This window comes from Puma concolor, chromosome E2, assembly GCF_028749965.1.
Source record: "Puma concolor isolate L17-30 chromosome E2, mPumCon1.1.hap2, whole genome shotgun sequence".
Lineage (NCBI taxonomy): Eukaryota > Metazoa > Chordata > Mammalia > Carnivora > Felidae > Puma > Puma concolor.
In genome coordinates this window covers 51537246-51558868 of record NC_141681.1, presented here as the reverse complement: position 1 = coordinate 51558868, position 21623 = coordinate 51537246, and the positions used below count along the sequence as shown (strand labels likewise).

Below are 21623 nucleotides of genomic sequence, written 5' to 3'. Positions count from 1 at the left end.
AAGCCCTTCCCACCTAAAGCAAGTACCTTGCTTCTTTCTGACACTGAATGCTAATTTATATACTAGCGGTCACGCACAAGCTCCGGCAGAGAGAGAGAGCGCGCTCCAATGTCTATGGAATGAATGAATGAATGAATGAATGAAACCAGGAGTCCTGCGTGGTGGTCTGGGGGAGCAGGCCGGGAAACAGCAGGGTCTGGAGAACGTGCACCAGGCGGTCTCCGCCCCCAGCCCGGGCCACTCACCGGGGTGCTCGTGCTGTCCTTCCGCCGCTCTGGGATCTCTGCCTTGTTGGGGTTGTGGGCGCTGCTGACCATGGGGCTGGAGGGGGGCAGCCCCCGGCTCCCGCTTCCGGCCGCGCTGCAGCTCGCCTTCCGGCCTGGCAGGCGCTCCTCCTTCAGCTCCGTCTCCCCCGTGCTGGTTGGGCTGCGCTTGGGGTGCAGGGGTGCGGGGGAGGGGCCACCTGGGGGAGGGAGGGGGCAATTTAGGGCTCGCGTCCCCTGGAAAAGCCCGCACCTACTCTGGGTGACCCTCGGAACCCGAGAGTTCCCCACGCAGGCTACAAGCTCCCGCGCAGGCCATTCTAACAGTATCTGTCCGGGTGACGAATGCGTGCACTGATCCCCCCGCCCCACTCCACGTACATGATATGTGATCCTCACGCAGGTTTATTCACGGCAGCCTTGTTTTTCTTTTAAGGCCGAAAGACTGGCAACAGCCTGAGTGCTCGTCACTGGGGGAATGTCTAAGTCAAGTCAAGATTTTTTTTTTTTTTTTAAGATTTATTTATTTTTGAGAGACTGAGAAAGACCGTGCAAGCAGGGGAAGGGTGGGAGGAGGGGGTGGATAAAAGATCTGACGCGGGCTCCGGACTCGAATTCACTAACGGTGAGATAAGACCTGAGCCGACCTCCGGCGCTCAACCGACTGAGCCACCCAGGCGCCCCAAGATATTTCTATACGATGTAATACTCTGCAGCTAGGAGGAAGCTGCTTGCGTACCAACAAAGAATGATCTTCACGATGGATTGTAGAGCAGAAAAGGCAACGCCTGAGGTCCACGGGGTCCTATCATTTGTACCCAAAAGGGGAAATGTGCAGATCTATTTCTGTTTATCTCTATCTACATATTCATACATGAACATCTTCAGAGGCAATCGTTTGTCTTAAAAGGTGAGAATATTAGCTTTATGGTGCGTGACTATGTTAGCATCGTATTTATACATCTTTATGGCTCTTTTCCTGTCTCTCCTTTTCATATCTAGCTTATATATACAGTTGACCCTTGGACAACAGGCGTTTGAACGCCGCATGGGATTTTTTTCGATAAAGACTATCCAGTACTGCAAATTGTCTTTTCCTAACGATTTTCTTAAGGACATTTTCTTTCCTCTAGCTTCCTTTACGGTAAGGCTACAGTATATAACCCAGACAACATACAAAGTTATGTGTTGACGGGCTATGTTATCAGCGAGGCATCTAGTCCACAGCAGGCTATGAGCACTTACATTTTGAGGGAGTCAAAAGTTACACGTGGATTTTCAACGTACAGGGGGTTGGTGCCCTGACCCCAGTATTGTTCAAGGATTAACTCTATTTATTTATACGTGAATAAAATCTCCCCAAAAGAAGTCATATAAAACTGATTAACAGTGGCTGCCTCCACGGATAACCGGGAGACAGGTGTTCGATGAAAACTTTTTTACTGTCTACCCTCCCTGTACTATCAAATTTTGAAGGAAGTGACTGTATTCGTTTCAAAAACAAAACAAACAAATCTGGTCCCTTAGAACATCTTAGTAAGGAGATTACGGTTTTAGAACCAGCAGATTTGAATGCGTTCATGAACTTCAGACCGTTGAAGCGTCTGTGTGTTAATTTCTCAGGAACCTTAATGCTTGGAAGTCCCAGAAGCATAATAAGGTCTGTAAATGACGGACACAGGGCACCTGTCGACAACCCTCCAGGAACCCCGGGAACCCAGAAGATTTCCATGTGGGTGTTTTTTAAGGTTACCATGTTGTAACCATAGAATGCTGGAGTCTTGAGCTCCTTAGGGACTTTCTGGACCGATCCGGCTATTTATAGGTGGAAAAAGGGCCACGAACACATGGATGAAAACGTTAGCCTAAGTGAAAGAAGCCAGACACAAAAGGCCACATGTTGTAAACTTCTTCTTATAAGAAATGTCCAGAATAGGGGAATCTGTAGAGACAGGGAATAGACTGGTGGTTCTCAGGGGCTAGGGGCGGTGGATGGGGGTTTGGGGGTTGATGGCTAGCTAGGGCTTGTGGAGTTTCTTTCTGGGGCGATGAATATGGGCTAAAATGGATTGTGGGGCTGGCCGCACGACTCCGTGAATACGCTAACGCCACTGAATTGTCCACTTTGGGTGAATCGTATGGTATGTGAATTATATCTCAACAAAGCTGCTTAAAAAATAGTTGGGGGCAGGGCACCTGGATGGCTCAGTCGGTTACATGTCGGACTTTAGCTCAGGGCATGATCTCCTGGTTTGTGAGTGTGAGCCCCGCATCGGGCTCTGTGATGACAGTTCGGAGCCTGGAGCCTGCGTCGGATTCTGTGTCTCCCTCTCTCTCTGCCCCTACCCCGTTCATGCTCTGTCTCTCTCAAAAATAAACAAACATTAAAAAAAATAATAAAAGAATCTTAAGAAAGATAGTTGGGAGGATTAACATTTGAGGAGGGTGTAGGTAAGAGAAGTGTCCGTGCCTAATGTGTGGTGGTGGTTGTGGGATCTATTTTCTGTGGGTGATGACTATCTTTCAGTTACAGAATGTGGGGTCCAAGTAGGTGTCCGCCCAGCCCCTTTCCACTAGGAAGGGCCTCCCATCCTTTCAGCGCGGAGGAGAGCCAGAGGGCAAGCTCTCGGCAGCCACTCTGTGCAATGTGTCCTCCTGTGTCCCCATCACAGTGGCTAAATTCCAAGTGGACCCTGACATGAGAACTCTGTGCCTGACAAGTGGACCAAAGGGATTCACGCTACCATTTGGGCTGGTCTCCAAAACAGAGATGGAAGGAATTGAGAAACTAGGAAAAAGATAAGGTGAGATAAGTGAGAGAAAAAGGCAAAACCAGAGGAACAGAGGGTGTCTACTCCAGCTGCTTTTCCAGTTTCTAATCCCTTCCTGATCCTGGCTGGGCATTCCCGCCTCCAAGTTCCCTGTACCATCCCTGCAATCTTTATGCAAAATTCCTCTCTCCTCTGCAGCTGGCTCCAGTGGGCTTCTGGCGCAGGTGACCCCGATGTAACGCAGGGACGGTGTGGGAGGGCGTGGGGCCATACTCACAGAAGTCGCTATGCCTGCGCTGGCGGTGGTAGGTGGACGAGGAGGTCCGCTGCCCTTTGCTGTGGCTGGTGCCTTTGCTGGAGCTCGCTCCATTGGTGGTGTCGCTGGGCGCCCGCACCCGTGCAAGGGCCAGCCCCGGGGTGCCCCGGTCCCCACCCTCCTGCAGGAGGATGACAGACGAAGAGCCTCAGCCTCTGCCCCCGCTCTGCCCCAGAAGTCCCTCCACCCCGGGCATCGCGCATCCCAAATGCCCCTGGCGCCTTCTGACCTCAGTCTTCCTGCCCAGCAGGAGGTAGGTGGCGGTCACTTCGTTGTACTTCTGGCTGGTCAAGGCCTCTTTGATTTCTTCCCGCGTGTAGCCCATACCCACCATCACCTCTGGGAGAGGGGGATGGAGAGGAGGTTCAATCTCCCCAGACCCTTCCCTTGGACTCGCTTCCGCCCCACACAGCAACGCCTGCTCTTTGGCCTGTTCAGTATCCATTCCCCCTTCTGCCGGCAGCACCCCGATTTCCTTGGAAGAACATTTTTTTCCCGCTTGGATCACCTGGCCCACTCCTGCCTGCGCCAAGCCCCCAAGAGCACGTGTAACACCCAGGCCTGACCCAACAGAGTAGTCCATCCCCATAGCCACACTGATTGGCTCACGGCAGGCGTACGACCCGGGTCTGGCCACTCAGAACGCTCTATACCCCAAACCGCACTGATTGGTTCAGGATGGGCATATGACCCAGTTCTGGCCAATCAGAGCACTCCATCCCCACGGCCTGGTTCAGGGGTAGCCAATGGGTACCAGCCTAGAGCTTCCGTTGGAACATTTAGGAAAGTGGCATCTTTCCTTGACGGGGTGTCCAGGCCCCTAGTACATGCTGTTGCCAGCTTGCTCCTGTGACGTGAGCCTCCGGGGACAGGAGCGCACCACTAAGATTTCCAACGACTGTCTTTGAGCGCCTGGGTCCAGCTGTGCCTGAAGGTGGACATACCCTGGCGTTTTCAGTTATGTGAATGAGTAAGTTACCACTTGTAGGTTATACCAGATAAAGGTGCTAACGCTGACAAATTCTGACCCATAAAAATACCAATTTCAAATGGCTCAGCCTATTATTATTATTGGTTGAAGCCAGAATGGCTTGGGTTTTCCATTAACATGTAACCACAAAAGTCCTGACTAATGTAACCAGCTCTGACGGTGGCCTTGGTCTCCTCCACTGTATAACGGCCAGTGAGCGGACGGCTCCTAAGGGGCTCTTGCGGGGCTAATGCCTTCTGGGTCCAGAGTTCAAGGGTTCCAGGCTGGAGGAGGATTTGAGACCAAAGGGTTGGTGGGTGAGGCACATGCCAACATAGGGGCTTTCCCCAAACGTACAGATTACCAACGACTTGTGCCCAAACATTTCTGGAAGTGAGCTGTGATTTCTTTTTGTGTCTTAAGAGTCAAAACCAAGTGCTTTATGTGGGTTCACTCACTTAATATTCACAACAGCCCTATGACGGGTTCTGTGGCTGTCCCATTTTACCGATGAAGAAACGTACAGCACAGAGAGGGGAAGCTGCCTGCCCAGGGTCACACAGCGAGCGAGTAGCAGCCCGGGGATCAGAGCCCCGACTTCACTCTCCCTAATTGCCTTGCGCTCATCAAAGGGGTATGGTCGGTGCTGGGAAGCTCCTCCCCCTGGCTCGGGGGGGCGTGGCTCTGAGGAGCTGGGGCGCCCGCTCTCCCCGACCCTCACCGATTCGCTTGGTGTCCCCGAAGTCTTCCTCGGGCTCCGTGTATGGCTTCAACTCCTCACCCTCATAGCCAATGTTGATCCACTTGTCTTTCATGATTTGCTGCAGGAATCCCGGGCAGGATAGGGAAGGGGGAAGACAGACGTCAGACAAAACCGGGGAAAATACAGTTCCTCGTCTCCCAGGCAGGCCCTCAAGTAGGGCTACGTGCCCTGCCCCCCCCCCAACCCCCTCCAAGACCTAACACCCCAGAATCGAGGGCTTCCTGAGAGCCAGCGCCTCCTCACCACACCCCCAGCACCCCCCCCCCCCACCACCATCGGAGCCTCCCGATGTCACCTCCCTCCTCCGCATCATCTGGGTCCCCGGCACCCTGTAATCAGCCTAGGAGCTCATTAGCTAATTACGGGCATGGCGGGGAGTGGGCGAAGCTGGGGGTGGCGTCGAGACGGGCCCGGGAGCCTTTTCTCGGGCTGCCCGGCTCCCCCCACCTTCCAGCAGCGATCTCAGGCAGATGGGCACAGGAGACGAAAAGCGAGGGCAAGAAGTGAGAGGGGGCCGGGACCGGGGCTTACCTCGAGAGTACAGCGTTTAGCTGGGTTCAGCACCAAAAATCTCCGCAGGATGCTCTCACAGTCTGTTGACATGTAGAAAGGGACCCGGTACTTCCCTCTGAGGACTCGCTCCCGCAGCTCCTAGGGGGACGGGTTTACTGGGGGAGGGATCCACCCGGCCTCCCTGACCCACCTCACACACACACACACACACACACACACACACACACACACACACACTCTCCTTCTCCCAATCTCCTGACAGAAGCGGCAGGTGGCAGAACCCCCCCACCCCTCTCTCCTGACCACAGCTGCCCATCTGTAAAATGGGAACCCCGTACCAGGTGTAGGCATTTTCAAAAAAAAAAAAAAAAAAAAAGCATTTTTCATTCAGAGGAAATCCCACCGAGAAAAGCGAATTCTACAAGCCAGGAAGAGGAGAGTCAGCATCCGGGCCTCGGTCTCCTCGTCTGGGGACCCAGGGCTCACAGCACCCATAACGCTACATAAGTAAAATGCACAGCACACGTCTGGCCCAGGGTAAGTGCGACTTAACTGTTAGGTTTATGAAGAGGGCGGGGATCCTGCCCTCCTGCCTCCCACCCCTCGGCTCCCCCCCTTCCCTGGGCATGCCTGTCTTTCCAAAGAACTGTGAGACGCTGGCAGTCTCAGAGCATGAGAGCCCATTTACAGGCAGACCTTTTTCTCGTTTTTAAGGGCCTTTTTTGAGGGACCTTGCCAAGACAGAGAAAAGAAACCCCAAGCCGCATGGCAGGCCAGGGACAGCCCCTTCCATCCTGAAGAAGAACTGGGGGAGACAGGAAACGGAGGGGGGACCGGGTTGGGTAGGGGGGTGGGGGGGCGGAATCTCTGGGTGGAGCTCTGGGCTGGGAGCTCCCCTCCTGGGTGTCCTCCTGAAAGGGCTGGGAGCCTCCTGGGTCTCCAGATCACTACAGCCCGGAGGGTCGTGAATATTTAATGCTAACGAGTATCGCTTTCCGAGCAGGGCACTTACCCCGCGCAGGCCATGTTCTGAGTGCTTTACGCAAGTTACCTCTGTGCTCCCAACGATGCAGTGAAGCAGGGCTATGCTGCCCGTTTCTCAGACCAGGAAACTGAGGCTTAGAGGGGTTAAGTCACTGGTGCTAGGAGCGTGCAGCCGGGAAATGGCAGGGCCAGGGTTCCAAGCCAGGCAGTCTGGCTCCGGAGCCCGTGCTACGTGACCACCGCACCACGCTGCCACTGTCACGAGGTAATGAGGAGTCGCCAAGGGGCCATCGCCACCACCAGCGTGGCTCCCAAGTGTAACACCCTGGCCAGATGCCAGGCCCTGGTGGAGGGCTTTAGACACCCAGGCTGGCCGTCAGTGGATACTCTCAATGTCCCCATCTTACAGACGGGGAAACTGAGGTTCTGAAAGGGAGTATGTCCCAGGTCGCTTAGCAAGGAAATGACAGAGCGGGGACCTGTCCCTAGCTGCATGTCTCCTTTGCCCAGAAAGGCTGAGGGTGGGAAACCAGGACAGCAGGAGGTGACAAGGGCCTGGGGCAGGTGGGATGTGGCCTAGCCTTCTAAAAAAGTCTCTTGGCTTGATGCCCGGGGCTCAGAGAGATTACGCTGTGATGGTGAGCACTTCGCACGTCTGATCTTGGCAAGCCCTCGAGTCGCTGCTACATAGCTGGTTACCTTATGGACACCGAACAGAGGGGAGACTGAAGCTCAGAGGGGTCAGCGCCTCAGCTGAGGCCTCTGTGAAGAAGGGGCTCCTTCCTCCTCATCACTCAGGTCCCTGCTCTGGTGGCCTGTCCCCAGTAGTGGCTTCCTGACCTCTGAACGCTCCTTGCGGGCCACCTCGAGCAGGACCGAGCATCCCGGCTGTGGAATTCCTGCCCCAAAACGCACCCCTGGGACCCCATCGCGAGGAGACGCGGGTCACCCCAAACCGAGGGGGGCCCTGTGGCACAAGTGGCCTGATGGCCACAAAGCCATGCCACGCGGGACAGAATTGCTGCTCCACATGACAGGAGATGAAAGATACAGGTCAGCTGCAGACGACTCGGGAGCCCGAGTGCCGGTGCGGGAGAAAAACAGCTACGGGGACATTCTCAGGACGACTGGGGACATCGGAGGATGGTCGTGGGTTGCAGGCCAGGACTGCACCCTGGCTGGATTTTCCCGAGTGTGACTGTAGACAGGAAAACGTCCAGTCTCAGGAGATACCTGCTGTGTGTCCCCCGCAGGGACAGAGGCGCATCGTGTCTGCGGCCGACCCCCAAACGTTCCATCAGTAATGGCAGAGGCAACGGCGTGTGCCCGTACAGACTGATGGCAAACGTGGCCGGAGCATGTCCTGAAAGGTCCTACGTGTTCTCTGTCCCAGTCCTGCGACTTCTCCATAGACTGGCCGCGTTTCAGAATAAAAAGGTCAAAGAACGGAGGGCACCTGGGTGGCTCGGGGGTTAAGCGTCTGACTCCTGATTTCGGCTCAGGTCATGCTCTCACGGTTCGTGAGTTCGAGTCCCGCATCAGGCCAGGGCAGGGCCCGCTTTAGATCCTCTGTCCCTCTCTCTCTCCCCCTCCCCTGCTCACACACTCTCTCTCAAAACATTAAAAAAAAAAAAACCCCAAAAGGTCAGAGAAGAAAACCTCACACCATCCTGCCACTCACCACATATTTCCCACCCCTCTCCACGCACCCGCTCCTCCCCCCAACACTGGTCAGCATTTGACATTGACATAATATTATGCATTTTGCTTATTTATTTTGTTTTTGGCCCCGCTCTGCTCCCTCCCCCGGGGGCAGGGATTTTTCTGTTTGCGGTACCCTATACAAAGGTTTCGAGTACATTCACCGAGTGGTGTGGCCATCACTAGTCAGTTAAGCCTGTTCTCCAACTTCCCCAGCCTGAGATACCCACTCATCTGCTCCCATCTCTAGGGATTTGCCCGTTCTGGACACTTCATAGAAATGGAATCATATGATGGGTGGCCTTTGTGATTGGCTTTTCCCACTCTGGTTGTCTTCTCAAGGTTCACCCATGGTCCAGCACGTATGAAGGCAGAGATTGTTTTGTCTCTTTTCTTCATATGGTATCTGTAAAACCTAAAACAACCTGACCCCCCCCCCCCCCCAATGGTGGGCAATGAATATTTACTGAGTGAATGAGGGAGTGAGCTGAGATTTGAACTCAAGTCTGCCGGCTGCAAAGCCCATGCCCTGAACCCCAGCACAGCACGGTCCGCTGGGGTTGGCCACACGACCCACGGTGGGGACCCGGGTCCTGCCTGGACCCGCCCCCCCCCCCCCAACCTTCTTGCCGTGTGACCTCAGGCCAGCCCCGCCCCTCTGGCCCTCTCCAGAGGAGGTGTGGGGGGAGGGGCTGGGGGCCTACCAGAGAGACCCTCCCCAGGAGATTAAGAGCTCCACGCCAGCCCCGCCCAGCACCTTGAGGTTGTGCCCGTCGAAGGGCAGGGAGCCGCTGACGAGGGTGTACAGGATGACACCGAGGCTCCAGATGTCCACCTCTGGCCCGTCGTACTTCTTGCCCTGGAACAGCTCCGGGGCGGCATACGGGGGGCTCCCACAGAATGTGTCCAGCTTGGAGCCCAGGGTAAACTCGTTGCTGAAGCCAAAGTCGGCGATCTTGATGTTGGCCTCGGCATCCAGCAAGAGGTTCTCGGCCTGGGAGAGGATAGAAGGTGGACGTGTGTGGTAGATGGCAGACGGGAGCACAGGCTCTGAGCCGGCCCGCCTGGACAGCCTGTGGTCTGGTCCCCTGCTCCCCCTGTGACCTGGGGCAGTGGCTTTGCCTGGGCCTCAGTTTCCTCATCCGCAGAAGGGGGATAATCACAGCTTCTGTCTCAGCAGGCTGTTTGAGGATTCAGTGAATCCTAAATGCCGTATGGCATTATCCTATGGGGTCTGCAGAGCTGGGGGTCCTCAGGCAACCTCCTGCCCCTTTCTGGGCCTTAGTTTACCCAGCAGGAAAAAAAAAAAAAGCAAACAAACATGAGGACTGACTGCTCAAGACCCATGAAAAATGAAAAAAAAATCAAGGTTCTGTCTACCTTTGGCGGTACGTGTTCGTATAACGAGGAATACATTCACGAATGAGGAAGCAGAGGCTTAGGGAGGACGCAAGTCATGCCCACAGCAAGAAAGTGGCAGAACCGGTGTCCCCATGGCCTGGGCGTTGGAAGGAGGCTCCAGCTCCCTGCCTCTTGCGGCTTTGGGGGCACACAGATCCACCCTCCAAAGTGTCGTCCGCGTGTGGCCCCTCCCAACCATGGCCCTTCCCCAGTCAGGCCGCCAGCACCTCTGGCTTCCTCATGGAAGCCTCTCCCTACCTCCTAACCCTCGGGGTTACCCACCCTCCCCCACCTCCAACCCCACAGGGGGGAGCGAACCCCCAAAGACACACACTTCAGGGGATCGTCCCCAAACCTCAATGTAATGGCCTCTCGATCTCGCTCAGGGGTGATACTTCTGGTCCCAGAATTTGAGGCTCCACAATCCAGCCGCAACCCCACATGTGGGCTGGTCCCTTATGTTGGTTCCCCCCTAGGTGCACCAACCAGATCCCCGAAATCCCTTTCAGCCACTTCCAGGACCCTCCACCAGGGGGCGTGCCTCCTCCGGGTGATGGGAATCTCCAGCACCGGCACAGGGCAAACAAACCCCCAAGCCTCTAAGGGGCTTTCTCAGAGGGCGGGTACCCACAGAGAGAACGTCTAGAAACTTCCACAGCAACGTAACAGTTGATTTTTTATGTCTTTTGAATGTAATCATAGTTGTTGTTGTTTTTTTCTAAATTGGGTCTTGTATTTTGGACTTTTTTTTTTTTCACCTTTATTGTATGTACTTCACAAGCGTATCCATCACAATGGACTGGGAGTTGAAAATATTAAAACAAACCTGGTCCTTCACTACAGATACCTCGAGAAGACCTTCCTTAAAGCACAGCGCCTAGCACACAGTAGGTGGCTCAAGAAACGATAGTCAAGACAACTCGATTGATTGAGCAGGACAAACGTTTCTCTCTCTCCGGTCTAGGACAAGAAGCCCTGACTCAGTGTGGCTCTCTCAGGGTGGGGGGCTCTCTCGGGATGGGGGTCAGGGCTCGAGGGGCTGCCCCTGCTCACCTCGACCAGGCGGCCGGGGTCCAGGCCGGCTGAGTCCCTTCCCCGCCCGGGGGCTGCCTCAGGGGCTCCCTCTCAAAGGTCCTCTTCAACTTCTGAGAGGCCTGTGATTCTGAGACCCGGAGGCCCTGTGACTCTGGGGCTCTATGAACCTCGGTTCTCGAAGATTCCTGAATGTTCTAAAGTCCGAGAGATGCCAAAGCTCCAGAGGCCCTGAGGGTGGCGAACCCTTTTATCGCAGCCTGTGTCCTTGTTCGGCACACACGGAACTGTGCGGGGCGCCCCAGGACATTTTGTCTCTTTCCCTTTGTTCTCTCTTCCTGTCCCCGCCGCCCTACCTGCTCTCCTATCTGCTGGCCCTTCCTCTGCCGAAACAGCTTGGGAAAAAGTCAAGGAGCCCTGGATGCTGAGGGAGGAGCACGGGAGAAGAGGGGGGAATGCGGAGGCTACTGGAGAACCCCAGGGCGACTGAAGGCAGGACTGGGGACAAATACGTGTGCGTGGGGGGGAGGGGGGGGGTCTGTGGGCCGAGATGGGGAGCTTGCGCGGGGGTGGGGGGCTCACCTTCAGGTCCCTGTGTACAATGTTTTTCTGGTGACAGTAGTGCACAGCCGACACGATCTGGAGGGGAGAGCAGGGAGGGTCAGTCCCTCGAGACCCCGAACCCCGCGGCCTCTCTCAGACCCCTACTCACAACCGAGACCCAGGACCCCAGGCCTCCCGGAGGCACAGGCCGAGATGCTGGGGCCTCACGCTCCGATTCGGTCACAGCAGGGAACGCCCCTGGGACCCACGGCTGCAGGCCTCCACTCAGACCCCCCCAGACGGCCTCAGACACCCAGACACCCTCCCGGCAGGGGCGTCAGAACCGGGACACCACGGCCAGTCCCCTCCCGGCTTTCCAGAAACACACGGAAGAATGCTGCGTACCTGCAGAGAAACACTCGGCCCCAGCACACTCAGCACAGTCCCGGACCAACCCGCCTGCGCTCCACCCTTCGCCCCTGTTGGCCACACCCCCCCTCAGCGCCCCTGTTACCCACACACCCGCACGCCTGCCATCAGGCGATCCTCACACCTGGGCATTTGCATGCTCGTGGGCACCCAGCGGGCCACCCTCACTCCCACCCAGGCTGAAGCCCCCCGGGGCCAGCGGTCAGCCCAGACCCGTGCAGGGCGCCCCGTCCCTCCTCCCCGGGGACCGAGGCACCGCTTCCAGCCCGGCCGGCAGCTGTGACCCCCCCCCCCCCCGCCCCCCCCACCTGTCGGAACTTGGCTCGAGCTTCCTTCTCCTTCATGCGGCCGTGTGACACGAGGTAGTCAAACACTTCTCCTGCAGGGCAGAGGCCAAAGTGGGGTCAGCGAGGGGCGTGCGGGGCGCGGTGGGCAGGGCGGGGAGGGAGGCCTCACCGGCACTTGCGTATTCCATCACCAAGTACAGAGTTTTCTCCGTCTCGATCACCTCGAAGAGCTTCACTGCAATGACCGGGGAGGGAGGGGGTTATTCGGGAAGAGACGCACTCCCCCCAACTCCACCCACATTTCTAACTATGCGTGTGCTAACCAGAACCCCCTCACTCACGAACACTCAATGGCTCCCTACTGATGGCAACGTTTGCCAAACTCCTCAGCCCTACTTCACCACCTTTCCTACTTCCTCGCAAGAAAGCGGGCTCTGTGAGGCCAAGGTGTGTGTCTGTCTTCTTCACTGCCTATGCTTGATGTCCCCAGCCCCTGGCATAATGCAGCCACTCAATAAACACTTCCGAGTGAACAAACAAATGGATGAATAAATGCTGTGGCCCCATCCAGGCCAGGCCAAATCCTGCTTCTCTAGGTATAGACCCCCCTCCCCGCTCTGCCTAACGATGACAACGACAACGGCTGCTACCGATAATCAGACCAGCTCCCACAGCGCAGCTTTGAAGGAAGGGTTTCGAAGGCTCGATCTTATCCAATCCTCACAACGACCTTGAAGTAGGTCCCTTATCAGCCCCACTCCAGAGGAGGAAACTGAGGCTCAGGGAGGTGAAATGACTTGCCCAAGGTCACCCAGCCAGCGAGCAGCAATACTGCCAAGAGCAAACAGGTCTTTCTAACTGTTAGAACTGCCGGTTCTTCTGTTCCCTGACTCTCTCCTCTGCCAAGTGCCCCAGCTCATAGCCTCCGAGCCCATCGTCTTCCCCTCCTCACCGATGTTGGGGTGGTTTAGGCCCTTCATGATGCGGACTTCCCGGAACAGCTGCACACGGCCAAAACAGAAGAAAGAGAAAGATCACGGTGGGTGGTTTCAAAGACTGTCTTCCCGACCTGTCCCCGCCCTGCTCCCTCTCCCTGGGCCTCACTTTCTGCAGGCTGCTGGGGTTCAGCTGGGTTTTGTCGATGATCTTGATGGCGACCTGGAGGTGGAAGGAAGGGGGAAAAGATCAAAGTGCCGAGGGCTCTTGAGCTGGGAAAGGCTACCCCAGCTCAGATCACGCAAGGGCTTTTCTGTTTTTTATTTTATTTTATTTTATTTTATTTTATTTATTTATTTATTTTCAACATTTATTTATTTTTGGGACAGAGAGAGACAGAGCATGAACGGGGGAGGGGCAGAGAGAGAGGGAGACACAGAATCGGAAACAGGCTCCAGGCTCCGAGCCATCAGCCCAGAGCCCGACGCGGGGCTCGAACTCCCGGACCGCGAGATCGTGACCTGGCTGAAGTCTGACGCTTAACTGACTGCGCCACCCAGGCGCCCCTGTTTTTTTTTTTAAAGTAACATCTACACCCAACGTGGGGCTTGAACTCACGACCCCAAGATCAAGAGCCTCACGCTCCTCCGACTGAGCCAGCCAGGCGCCCCTAAGTTTTTTGTTTTTGGCTTTTCTTAATTTTTTAAAACAAATTTTTAACGTTTATTTATTTTTGAGAGACAGACCATGAGCGGGGGAGGGGCAGAGAGAGAGGGAGACACAGAATTCGAAGCAGGCTCCGGGCTCTGAGCTGCCAGCACAGAGCCCAACGTGGGGCTCGAACCCACAAACCGTGAGATCCATGACCTGAGCTGAAGTCAGACGCTTAACGGACTAAGCCACCCAGATGCCCCCTTCATTTCTTTTTTTTAAGTAGGCTCCACGCCCAATGTGGGATTTGAACTTAAGACCCTGAAGTCAAGAGTCGCATGCTCTCCTAACTGAGCCAGCCAAGCGCCCCAGCACCCCTTGTTCTAAAAGAGCTTTGAGGCAGTCACCATGGAGGAAGAATCAGAAAGTTATTAAACTCTCCTTATATTTATCTTGCAGTGTGGTTGATACTGAATTTGAATTCAATATTATTTTGAATTGCACTTTAGGGCAGAGCACCGTAAGTTTTTCAGTAGCGAGGGGCCAAACTCAGCTCTAGGTTTCTCGTTTCCCTGAAGGGTTTTGGGGCCTGGTCACCTCCAGATATCCTGGATTACAGAACCCTTCCCCCGGGAGATCCTGTTTCCTTAGAAGCCGGTCCTCGGAGAAGCCCCTGGAATCACGTTCAAGATCCACACGAGGGGAACAACACGTTCTCCGTGCGGGAGAGGGTCCGTTAGCTTTCCTCACATCCTCAAAAACGGGTTTTTAATTTTGTCACGCACTTTTTATGCCAGTATCGAGAGGATCATATGGTCTCTCTCCTCAAGTCTGTGAATGTGGCGAAGTACATGAATAAATTGTCAATTTGAAAAGAACTGTGTATTCCTGGGACGAACCGAGCTTTGTCATCACACAGCCTTCTTTAATGGATGTGCCCGCGTCTATCTGCTCCGATTTCATTTTAGGTTTTTGTATCGATGTTCGCGTGTAAGGCCGGCCCGTCATGGTGTTCAGAGCCGGTTCTGACATTTTGGTCACTGTCCAGCTAGCACTTAAAATCAGCTGGGCAGCGGCATTTCTTTCCTTGGTCTCTGGAAGTATTGGCATAAAATTGGAATGTTTGGCAGAATGTGCCCATAAAACCATTGGGGCCTGGTATCTTTTGCGTGTCTGGAGTAGATGGTGGGGCAGGAAGAGAGTTCATCCGAGGCAGGAGAAATCGCTCCAGCCATGTTCTCTAAAATGGAGGTACAGAAGAGTCATACTGTCCTCCCAAGAGTGAGTGAGAGGCTTCATATCCAGATTACAAAGGTCTGCGTGGGCCCTTCTGCAATAATGTTGCCATACTCCCAACACATGCCCACTCTTGGAGGGGAGGTGGGCAGACTCAGGCTGTGCCTAACTGAGAATTCAAGGGGCACCTGGGTGGCTCGGTCAGTTAAGCACCCGACTTCGGCTCAGGTCATGATCTCGCGGTCCGTGGGTTCGACTCCCGCGTCGGGCTCTGTGCTGACAGCTCGGAGCCTGGAGCCTGCTTCGGATTCTGTGTCTCCCTCTCTCTGCCCTTCCTCCACTCATGCTCTCTCTCTCTCTCTCTCTCTCTCTCTCTCGAAAATAAACATTAAAAAAAGAGAGAGAGAGAGAGAGAGAGAATTCAAGTTCTCACGAGTTCTCATGAAGATTGCCACAAGGTTCGGTGGAACCAAAGTCTACCAGTGAAACAGGGATGCTGTCCAGGTCTAGCCACAGAAGCCGTGAGAATTCTCAGAGATACGACACACGGTTCTCTGCCTGCCACCTGAGAGCTCCCAACAATTCCAGGGATGATGACCAATATTTAATGAGTGCCGGTCATTAATGCGTCATCATCCCTGTTTTAAGGTGGGAAAACTGAGGCCCAGAGCTGGACAATGTTTACTCCGGAGTTGACAATCTTCATCACCTCACACTCCCACACCTTTTTTTTTTTTTTTTTTTTTTTTTTTTAAAGTAAACTCTAGGCCCAACGTGGGGCTTGAACTCAGGACTGGAGATCAAGAGTCACATGTTCTACCGGACTGAGCTGGCCAGGCGCCCCGCCCACATCATTTTTACTAAACAGCATTTACTGTGGGCTAAGTCCTGGGCTAATAAGGACCTCAGGTACATTTAATTCCCACGGTAGCCCAGTTCTACTTGGATTGTTCTAGAAAAATCTGAGATGTCCTGACCTGCCCTGGAGAGAGTCCAGGGACGTACCTGAGGTCACAAAGCAGAGCGAGGGCCAAGTCTGACCTCGCCCCACCTCCCACAACGCACGCGGGCGCTGCAGGGTTGGGCCCTGAGCCCCACCCATCCCCCCACTCACCTCTCGGCCAGTGAGGATGTGCCGGGCCAGCTTGACTTTGGCGAAGTTGCCCTTCCCGATGGTCCTCAGCAGGCGGTAGTTGCCCACGTGGGGCTGCTCCTCGGGACAGGAGGCGATAGAGTTCCGGCAGCGGGCACCCAGGGAGCGGCTGGACCAGGATGGTCCCTTGTCCGAGGAGCGGCCACTGCCCAAGGTGCCATGCTGGACAGCGGAGACAGAGTGTGAGCGGTGGGGCAGCGCCTGCCCGATCCCACCGTCAATGGCACCTGTGGGCCGGGGCGGTCGATGCCAGCCTTGGCCACCGGCCCCTTCGCGGTCCTTCTCAAACCCAGGCCCGAGAGGAGCACAGTGCCTTTGGGTCCCCCCGCCCCCACCGCCTCTACAAACAGACGCCTCCAAGAACATAAACGCCCCCCAACTCTGCAGCAGCCGGGGGTCCCCGACATCAGGCCTCCTCCTCACCCCTCCCTGCGGCCTACCCCCAACTTCCTTTTCTAGTTGCTGAGACCACATAGTATTTTCTTCGAAATGCTGCGGCCCTCAACCCCAGTCCGGGTCCTCAATCCGGTGGCCACACCGGGCCCCAGGTCTCTCTCACTGCTCTTGACGTCCCAGGTCACCCATCACCTCCCTGTCAGGCCCCGCAGCTCTGCTCTGAAGCCCACGAACAACATTTTATTCCCAGTTTACTGGCCCTAACATTTTCTTCCCCTCCCTATTTGCCCCAAATCCGACCTCAAACACTGTGACCAACAGTCCTTCATTCTGCCCTGACGGGCTAGCCCTGCACGGTCACCTTCCTTCCGTGGAAAACATTGTTGCTTCCCCCCCAACCCCAACCGTCGCTCCCCCCACCCCCCACCGCCCTGGGAACCTCTGTGGCTCCATCCACGCCCTGACCGGCGGTCTCCCACGCCAGCCCTCCCATCTGGCCCCGATGTTCTGTTCCTGCCGTCCTGTCCTCCTGGGCCTCTCCCCCGCAGGTCACTGCCTGCTCCGGGCTGCCCTGTCCTGATTGTCAGCCCCAGGGACTGTGCCTCCCTTTCAGCGCTGGGGCCCAGGGTGCAGGCGACGGAGGCAGCCAGAGGCCCGAGCCAAGGCGGCTCTGCTCAGACCCTGTGCTGCCCCCGTGCCCTTCCCAGGGCGGGGGTGGGAAGCAGGTGGACAAAGGGAGCTGAGGAAGAGAGAAGGGCAAGGACGAGGGCTTGCTGCAGGGAATCCGCGTGGCTACTTAACTAAGTAATGATGACCGCGATTTAATGAGCACCGGCCATTAATGTGTCCTCATCCCCGTTTTTAAGGCAGGGAAACTGAGGCCCAGAGCTGGACAACGTTTACCCCAGAGCTGATGGCCTTCACCGTCGCCCAGCGCACGGACTCACACTCCCACATCATTTTTATTAAGCAGCTTTTATACGGGCCACGGCCCGGACCAGGAGGCACCTCGTCTGCATTCAATTCCCACGCTAGCCCGGTGACCGCAGGACCTACATCCTCATATTCCAGACAAGAAACTGAGGCTTGGGGAGAGAGGTGCCTTGTCAAGGTCACTCGATTCACTCACAAGAGGCAGGAAAGACAATGGTCCCCACAAGGGGCTGAAAGACGACCACCACTGCTGCAGCCCCAGCCACACACCGGCCGGCCGGCCGCTGTGTCCTCACCTGGGCCTCCCCTGTGCGACCAGTCACGATCCACATTCTCCAGACAGGGACCCCAAGGCTGAGGCAGGGTAAGTCCCTTGGCCAAGGTCACAGGGCACCGAAGAAGAGTGGCGGGGATTCGATCCCAGACCTGCTGGCTCCCGAGTGCCCAGCTCTTTCCTACCTCCTGCCCCAGTCGGCCCACAACCCCAGGTCTCCTCCCAGGGGAGGGAGGGTGGGAAGGGAGGTGGAGATCCTGGCTGATGAGGCCCCTGATCCCCACGGAGATAAGGGCTTGGAGAAGAAGAATCCCCATTAGGTGGCACCAGGGGAGCCAACTGGGGGTGGGCTGGCACCCCACTGAAGGCAGCATGCTGGAGGGACCCCTGCAAGGGGCAGCTGGGGCAGTAGGTGACAAAGCCCCCAGGGGCCGGGGGCGGGAGCTAAAATTGGCCGGCACCACCAGCTGGCCCGGCTCCCTCCCTCCCGCCCGGCTGGCGCCCCAACACCGGGCCTGTTGCTAGGGAACCTCCAGAGAGGCTGGGCGGTGGGGGGGCCTGGGACTTGGGGTGGGGGAGCGTGACCCCACATGGCTGTCGTCGTGGTAACTCGGGAGCAGGGGAGGAGCCTGCGACCTCCGATTCCAGAGGGAGAGGTGAGCCCCAGCCAGGGCTGACCAGCAGGACTTACAGACTAGTTGGGAGGAGAGGAGACAAGAGGACAGAAGGGCATTAGCCCTCTTCAAATGCCCACCGTGCGCAAATCTGGACGAAAAAAGAGGAGGAAGCGTTCGGATGAGCCCCATTTTACAGATGAGGAGACCGAGGCTCACGGAAGTGAGGTCACTTGCCTGAGATCACACAGCGAGGGAGGGACAGAAACTAGATTTGAACCCATGCTTATCAGAACAATCAAAGTAACAATAACAGCACAGCTACAAGTGTGGTTTGCTCCCAGCATCTCTCCGCTCCTTAAAACATCCCTAACAGGGAGGTGCTATCATCAAACCTACTTAGAGATAAACCGAGGTCCTGAGCAGGGAGGGGATCTGTAAGCGCAAGCGACAACCGATGACAGCCCCAGGTTGGGACTCCACGGGCCCGTCTGACTCATGTCCATAGTCACCATAGCAATGAACATGTGTAGAGAGCGTCCTATGTGCCGGGCTTCACCCATGGCATCTCGAATAATCCTCTGAGGGACTTGAGCATCCCCATTTTTCAGAACAGAAAACTGAGGCTTGGAGAAGACGACCCGGTAGTTTGAGGGCACAGTGTAAACCAGCTGGCAGAGAGTGCCAGCATTTGAACCCAGGCCTGTGGGCTCCCTGGCACTTCCTGAGTGACTTGGGGGCGGGGGGGAAGGGTGGGAGACTCCAAATCAGAGTACGACCTATTGTATGTGGGCTGCGGCACCACGGTGTTGAGGGGATCTCTGTGAGGGAGGGTTTGGCAAGAGGAAGGGGCAGAGACAGATCTCTCTGGTGGAGATCTGGAGTGAGGGTGGCTGGGCGGCTGGCAGGCAGGGGTGTGTGTGTGTGTGTGTGTGTGTGTGTGTGTGTGTGTGCGCGCACGCACGCGGGGACCTGGCGGAGGTCTAAGGGAAAAGGGACAAAGACCCCAGCTGGGAATAAGTCTGGCATTGGTTGGTGGGAGAGGCTCTTTAGAAGGGCTGAGAGTAATCAGAAACTAGGGAGATGGGGAGGGGGGTCTCCCAGGATTGTTCTGGGCTGTGGTATAGGGACAGGGGGCCTGGGAAGGGTTAAAGCCATGGGGAAGTGGCACTCAGGGGCCAAGGAAACTCCTAGAAGTTAAAGAAGCGGGGTTTCTAGGAGCAGTCTTCAGAAGCGGAGAAAGGTCTCGGGGCATGCAAGTCCCAGAGGACAAGGAGAAGAAAGCCCGAGCCTTGGAGGGGGTCAAAAGGGCCTAGAAACTTGGGGAGGAGGTTTCCAACAGACAGACCTCCAAGAGAAGAGCTAAGGTCTTAACAGCTGAGGTCTTACAGCTAAGACCAGACCAGACGCTTTGAGTCCAGGAGTCTTCTGGAAGAAGGATCTGGGGCCAAGCCTTGTGGGCTGGGGGGGGCCTCCAAAGTTGAGGAGGGGGCTTCCCTGGGAGGCCAGACACCCCCCCCCCACCCCGGACACACACACACAAGGAAGAGGGAGGCCCTGGGGCAGAAGAGATGGGGGGACCTGGATATCAGTAGAAGTAGTGGTGTCCTGTGAGGAAGCTCCTGGCCTCGGAGGGGGTCAAGGGGGTCCTGGGGGTTTGGGGAGGGGGCTTGCCGGGAGCTGAGAAGTTGATACAGGCAGGATGAGGCCTGGAGTCAGACTAACCCAGGGCCTAGAAATAGTCAGACTAGGGGCCTGGAAGTTGGAGGCCAAGGCTGCCCGGGAGAAGACACCAGAGAGGGTCCAGGGGAGGGGGGTGCTGGGGGAGAGCCGGGGTGCTGGGAATCCAGGGACAGGGCTGCTTGGAAGATAGGGACCAGGCCTGGGAGTGGAGAGACCTTGAACAAGCTAGAAAGGGCCCTGGGCCCAGGAAAGGTGGAAACCGGCTTCCTGTGAGGGGGTGCCCACAGAATCCGGGAGGATCCAGAGGGGCGGAGGGCTGAGAATGAGAGAAGGGGGGTTCCTGGGGAGCCCGGCACCCACATCCAGATGGGGAAGGCCGGAGCCAGAGGCGGGACTGGGCCGGGCCTTCCTGGGAGAGGGCCAGGGCCGGGCCTTGGGGTCAGGAGCCCTGCAAATCCTGGAGGGGGCGAGTTGTCGGATGCAGGCAGCCAGGAGGGGAAGGGGCTTAAGAACACGCGGAGAAGGGAGGGGCTCCTGGAAGGCAGGGGAGGGGGCTTCCTGGAGGGGAGAGACCCGAGCGGAAGCGGTCTGCAGAGGGACAAGAGAGGGGTCCCGGGAGAGGGGCGCCCGCAGGGGTCGGGCTGGGCTGGAGTGGGGGAGGGTCGAGAGGCCTGGAAGTCCGGGCCGGGGTCGGGAGGTGGCACGCTGGGCCGAGCCGGGGGAACGAAGGTAGGGGCTCGCGCGGCGCGGGGCACACCAGGACGAGGGGCTCGGCGGCTGAACCCGACCGGCGCTCCCCAAGGGGCCGGGCCCCACTCACCGTGTCCGAGTTCCGATCGTTGCCCGGGGCCAGCGCCGTCCGCGAAGACATTTTCTCCGGGTCCCGGGGGACTGGGCGGCCGGGTGGGGGGGGGGGCGGGGGTCCCGGGGTCCCCTCTCTTCCCCTCCCCCCCCGCCGGCCTGGGGACGCGAGCTCAAAAGCTGGGTGCCGTGGACACCCGGGTTCGCGCCGCGGGAGAGGGGGCAGGGCGGGGAAGGGAAGGGGACGCCGAGGGTCCTAGTGGCCCCGCGCAGTGGCGGCCCGGGGCGCCATGGGGGCGGCGGGCAGACGGGCGGGCGGGGGCCGGGGAGGGGGCGCGGAGCCGGCCCGGGCGGCGGCGGAGGGAGGCGGTGGAGGGGCCGGGGAGGAAGGGACGTCAGGGGGAGGGGCGGGCAGGGCGGGGCCGCGGAGACCCCGCCCTCTGCCGCCGGCCCTTAAAGGCGCAGGCCCGGGCTAGCCGGGGGCTCCGGGGGCGGAGGCAGGTCTGGGCGCGTCGGTAGGGAGCGTGTTCTCACAGGAGAGCGGAGACTCACCGGAAGAGAAGGGAAGAGAAACGCCTAGGCAGAGCGCCAGAGACGCAGAGAAAGATAGAGAGATGCAGAGATAGAGAGACAAAGAGACACAAGGCTAGAGAGACAGAAGTAGGGAGACACGCAGACATACAAAGAGATGTAGAGGGAGCCAAAAGACCCGAGCGACTAAATAAATAAATAAATAAATAAAGGAGGGAGAAACATAGGGAAAGACAGACACACAGAGACAGAGAGAACAGAGACACAGAGGGCGACAAAGACTGAGAGACCCCCACACGGGGACGGAGGGAGAGGCAAAAGGAGACAAAGAGATAACACACAGAGACGCAGAGACCTGTGAAGAGAGCGGAGATAAAAAGACAAGACAGACCGAGGCAGAGAAGCCCCGAGAGACACGAACCAGACAGACGGCGGCGCTGTC

General features: G+C 57.0%; 1 protein-coding gene across 2 annotated transcripts in view; it reads right to left on the bottom strand.

The window, feature by feature from the left end:
• The window catches only part of MARK4 (microtubule affinity regulating kinase 4), a 31107-nt gene extending 10120 nt beyond the window's left edge, over positions 1-20987 (bottom strand). For both annotated transcript variants that reach the window (XM_086690097.1, XM_086690098.1), the window contains exons 1-13: positions 20670-20987; positions 15911-16111; positions 13078-13131; positions 12926-12974; positions 12143-12208; positions 11995-12065; positions 11297-11353; positions 9039-9275; positions 5615-5734; positions 5042-5141; positions 3580-3689; positions 3312-3471; positions 246-463 (exon numbers count right to left, since the gene is read on the bottom strand). In XM_086690097.1, the coding sequence (XP_086546223.1) occupies positions 246-463; positions 3312-3471; positions 3580-3689; positions 5042-5141; positions 5615-5734; positions 9039-9275; positions 11297-11353; positions 11995-12065; positions 12143-12208; positions 12926-12974; positions 13078-13131; positions 15911-16111; positions 20670-20720 (1494 nt within the window). In that variant the 5' untranslated portion in view covers positions 20721-20987. The remainder of the gene's footprint in view (positions 1-245; positions 464-3311; positions 3472-3579; positions 3690-5041; positions 5142-5614; positions 5735-9038; positions 9276-11296; positions 11354-11994; positions 12066-12142; positions 12209-12925; positions 12975-13077; positions 13132-15910; positions 16112-20669) is intronic.
• Between the last annotated feature and the right edge of the window lie 636 nt (positions 20988-21623).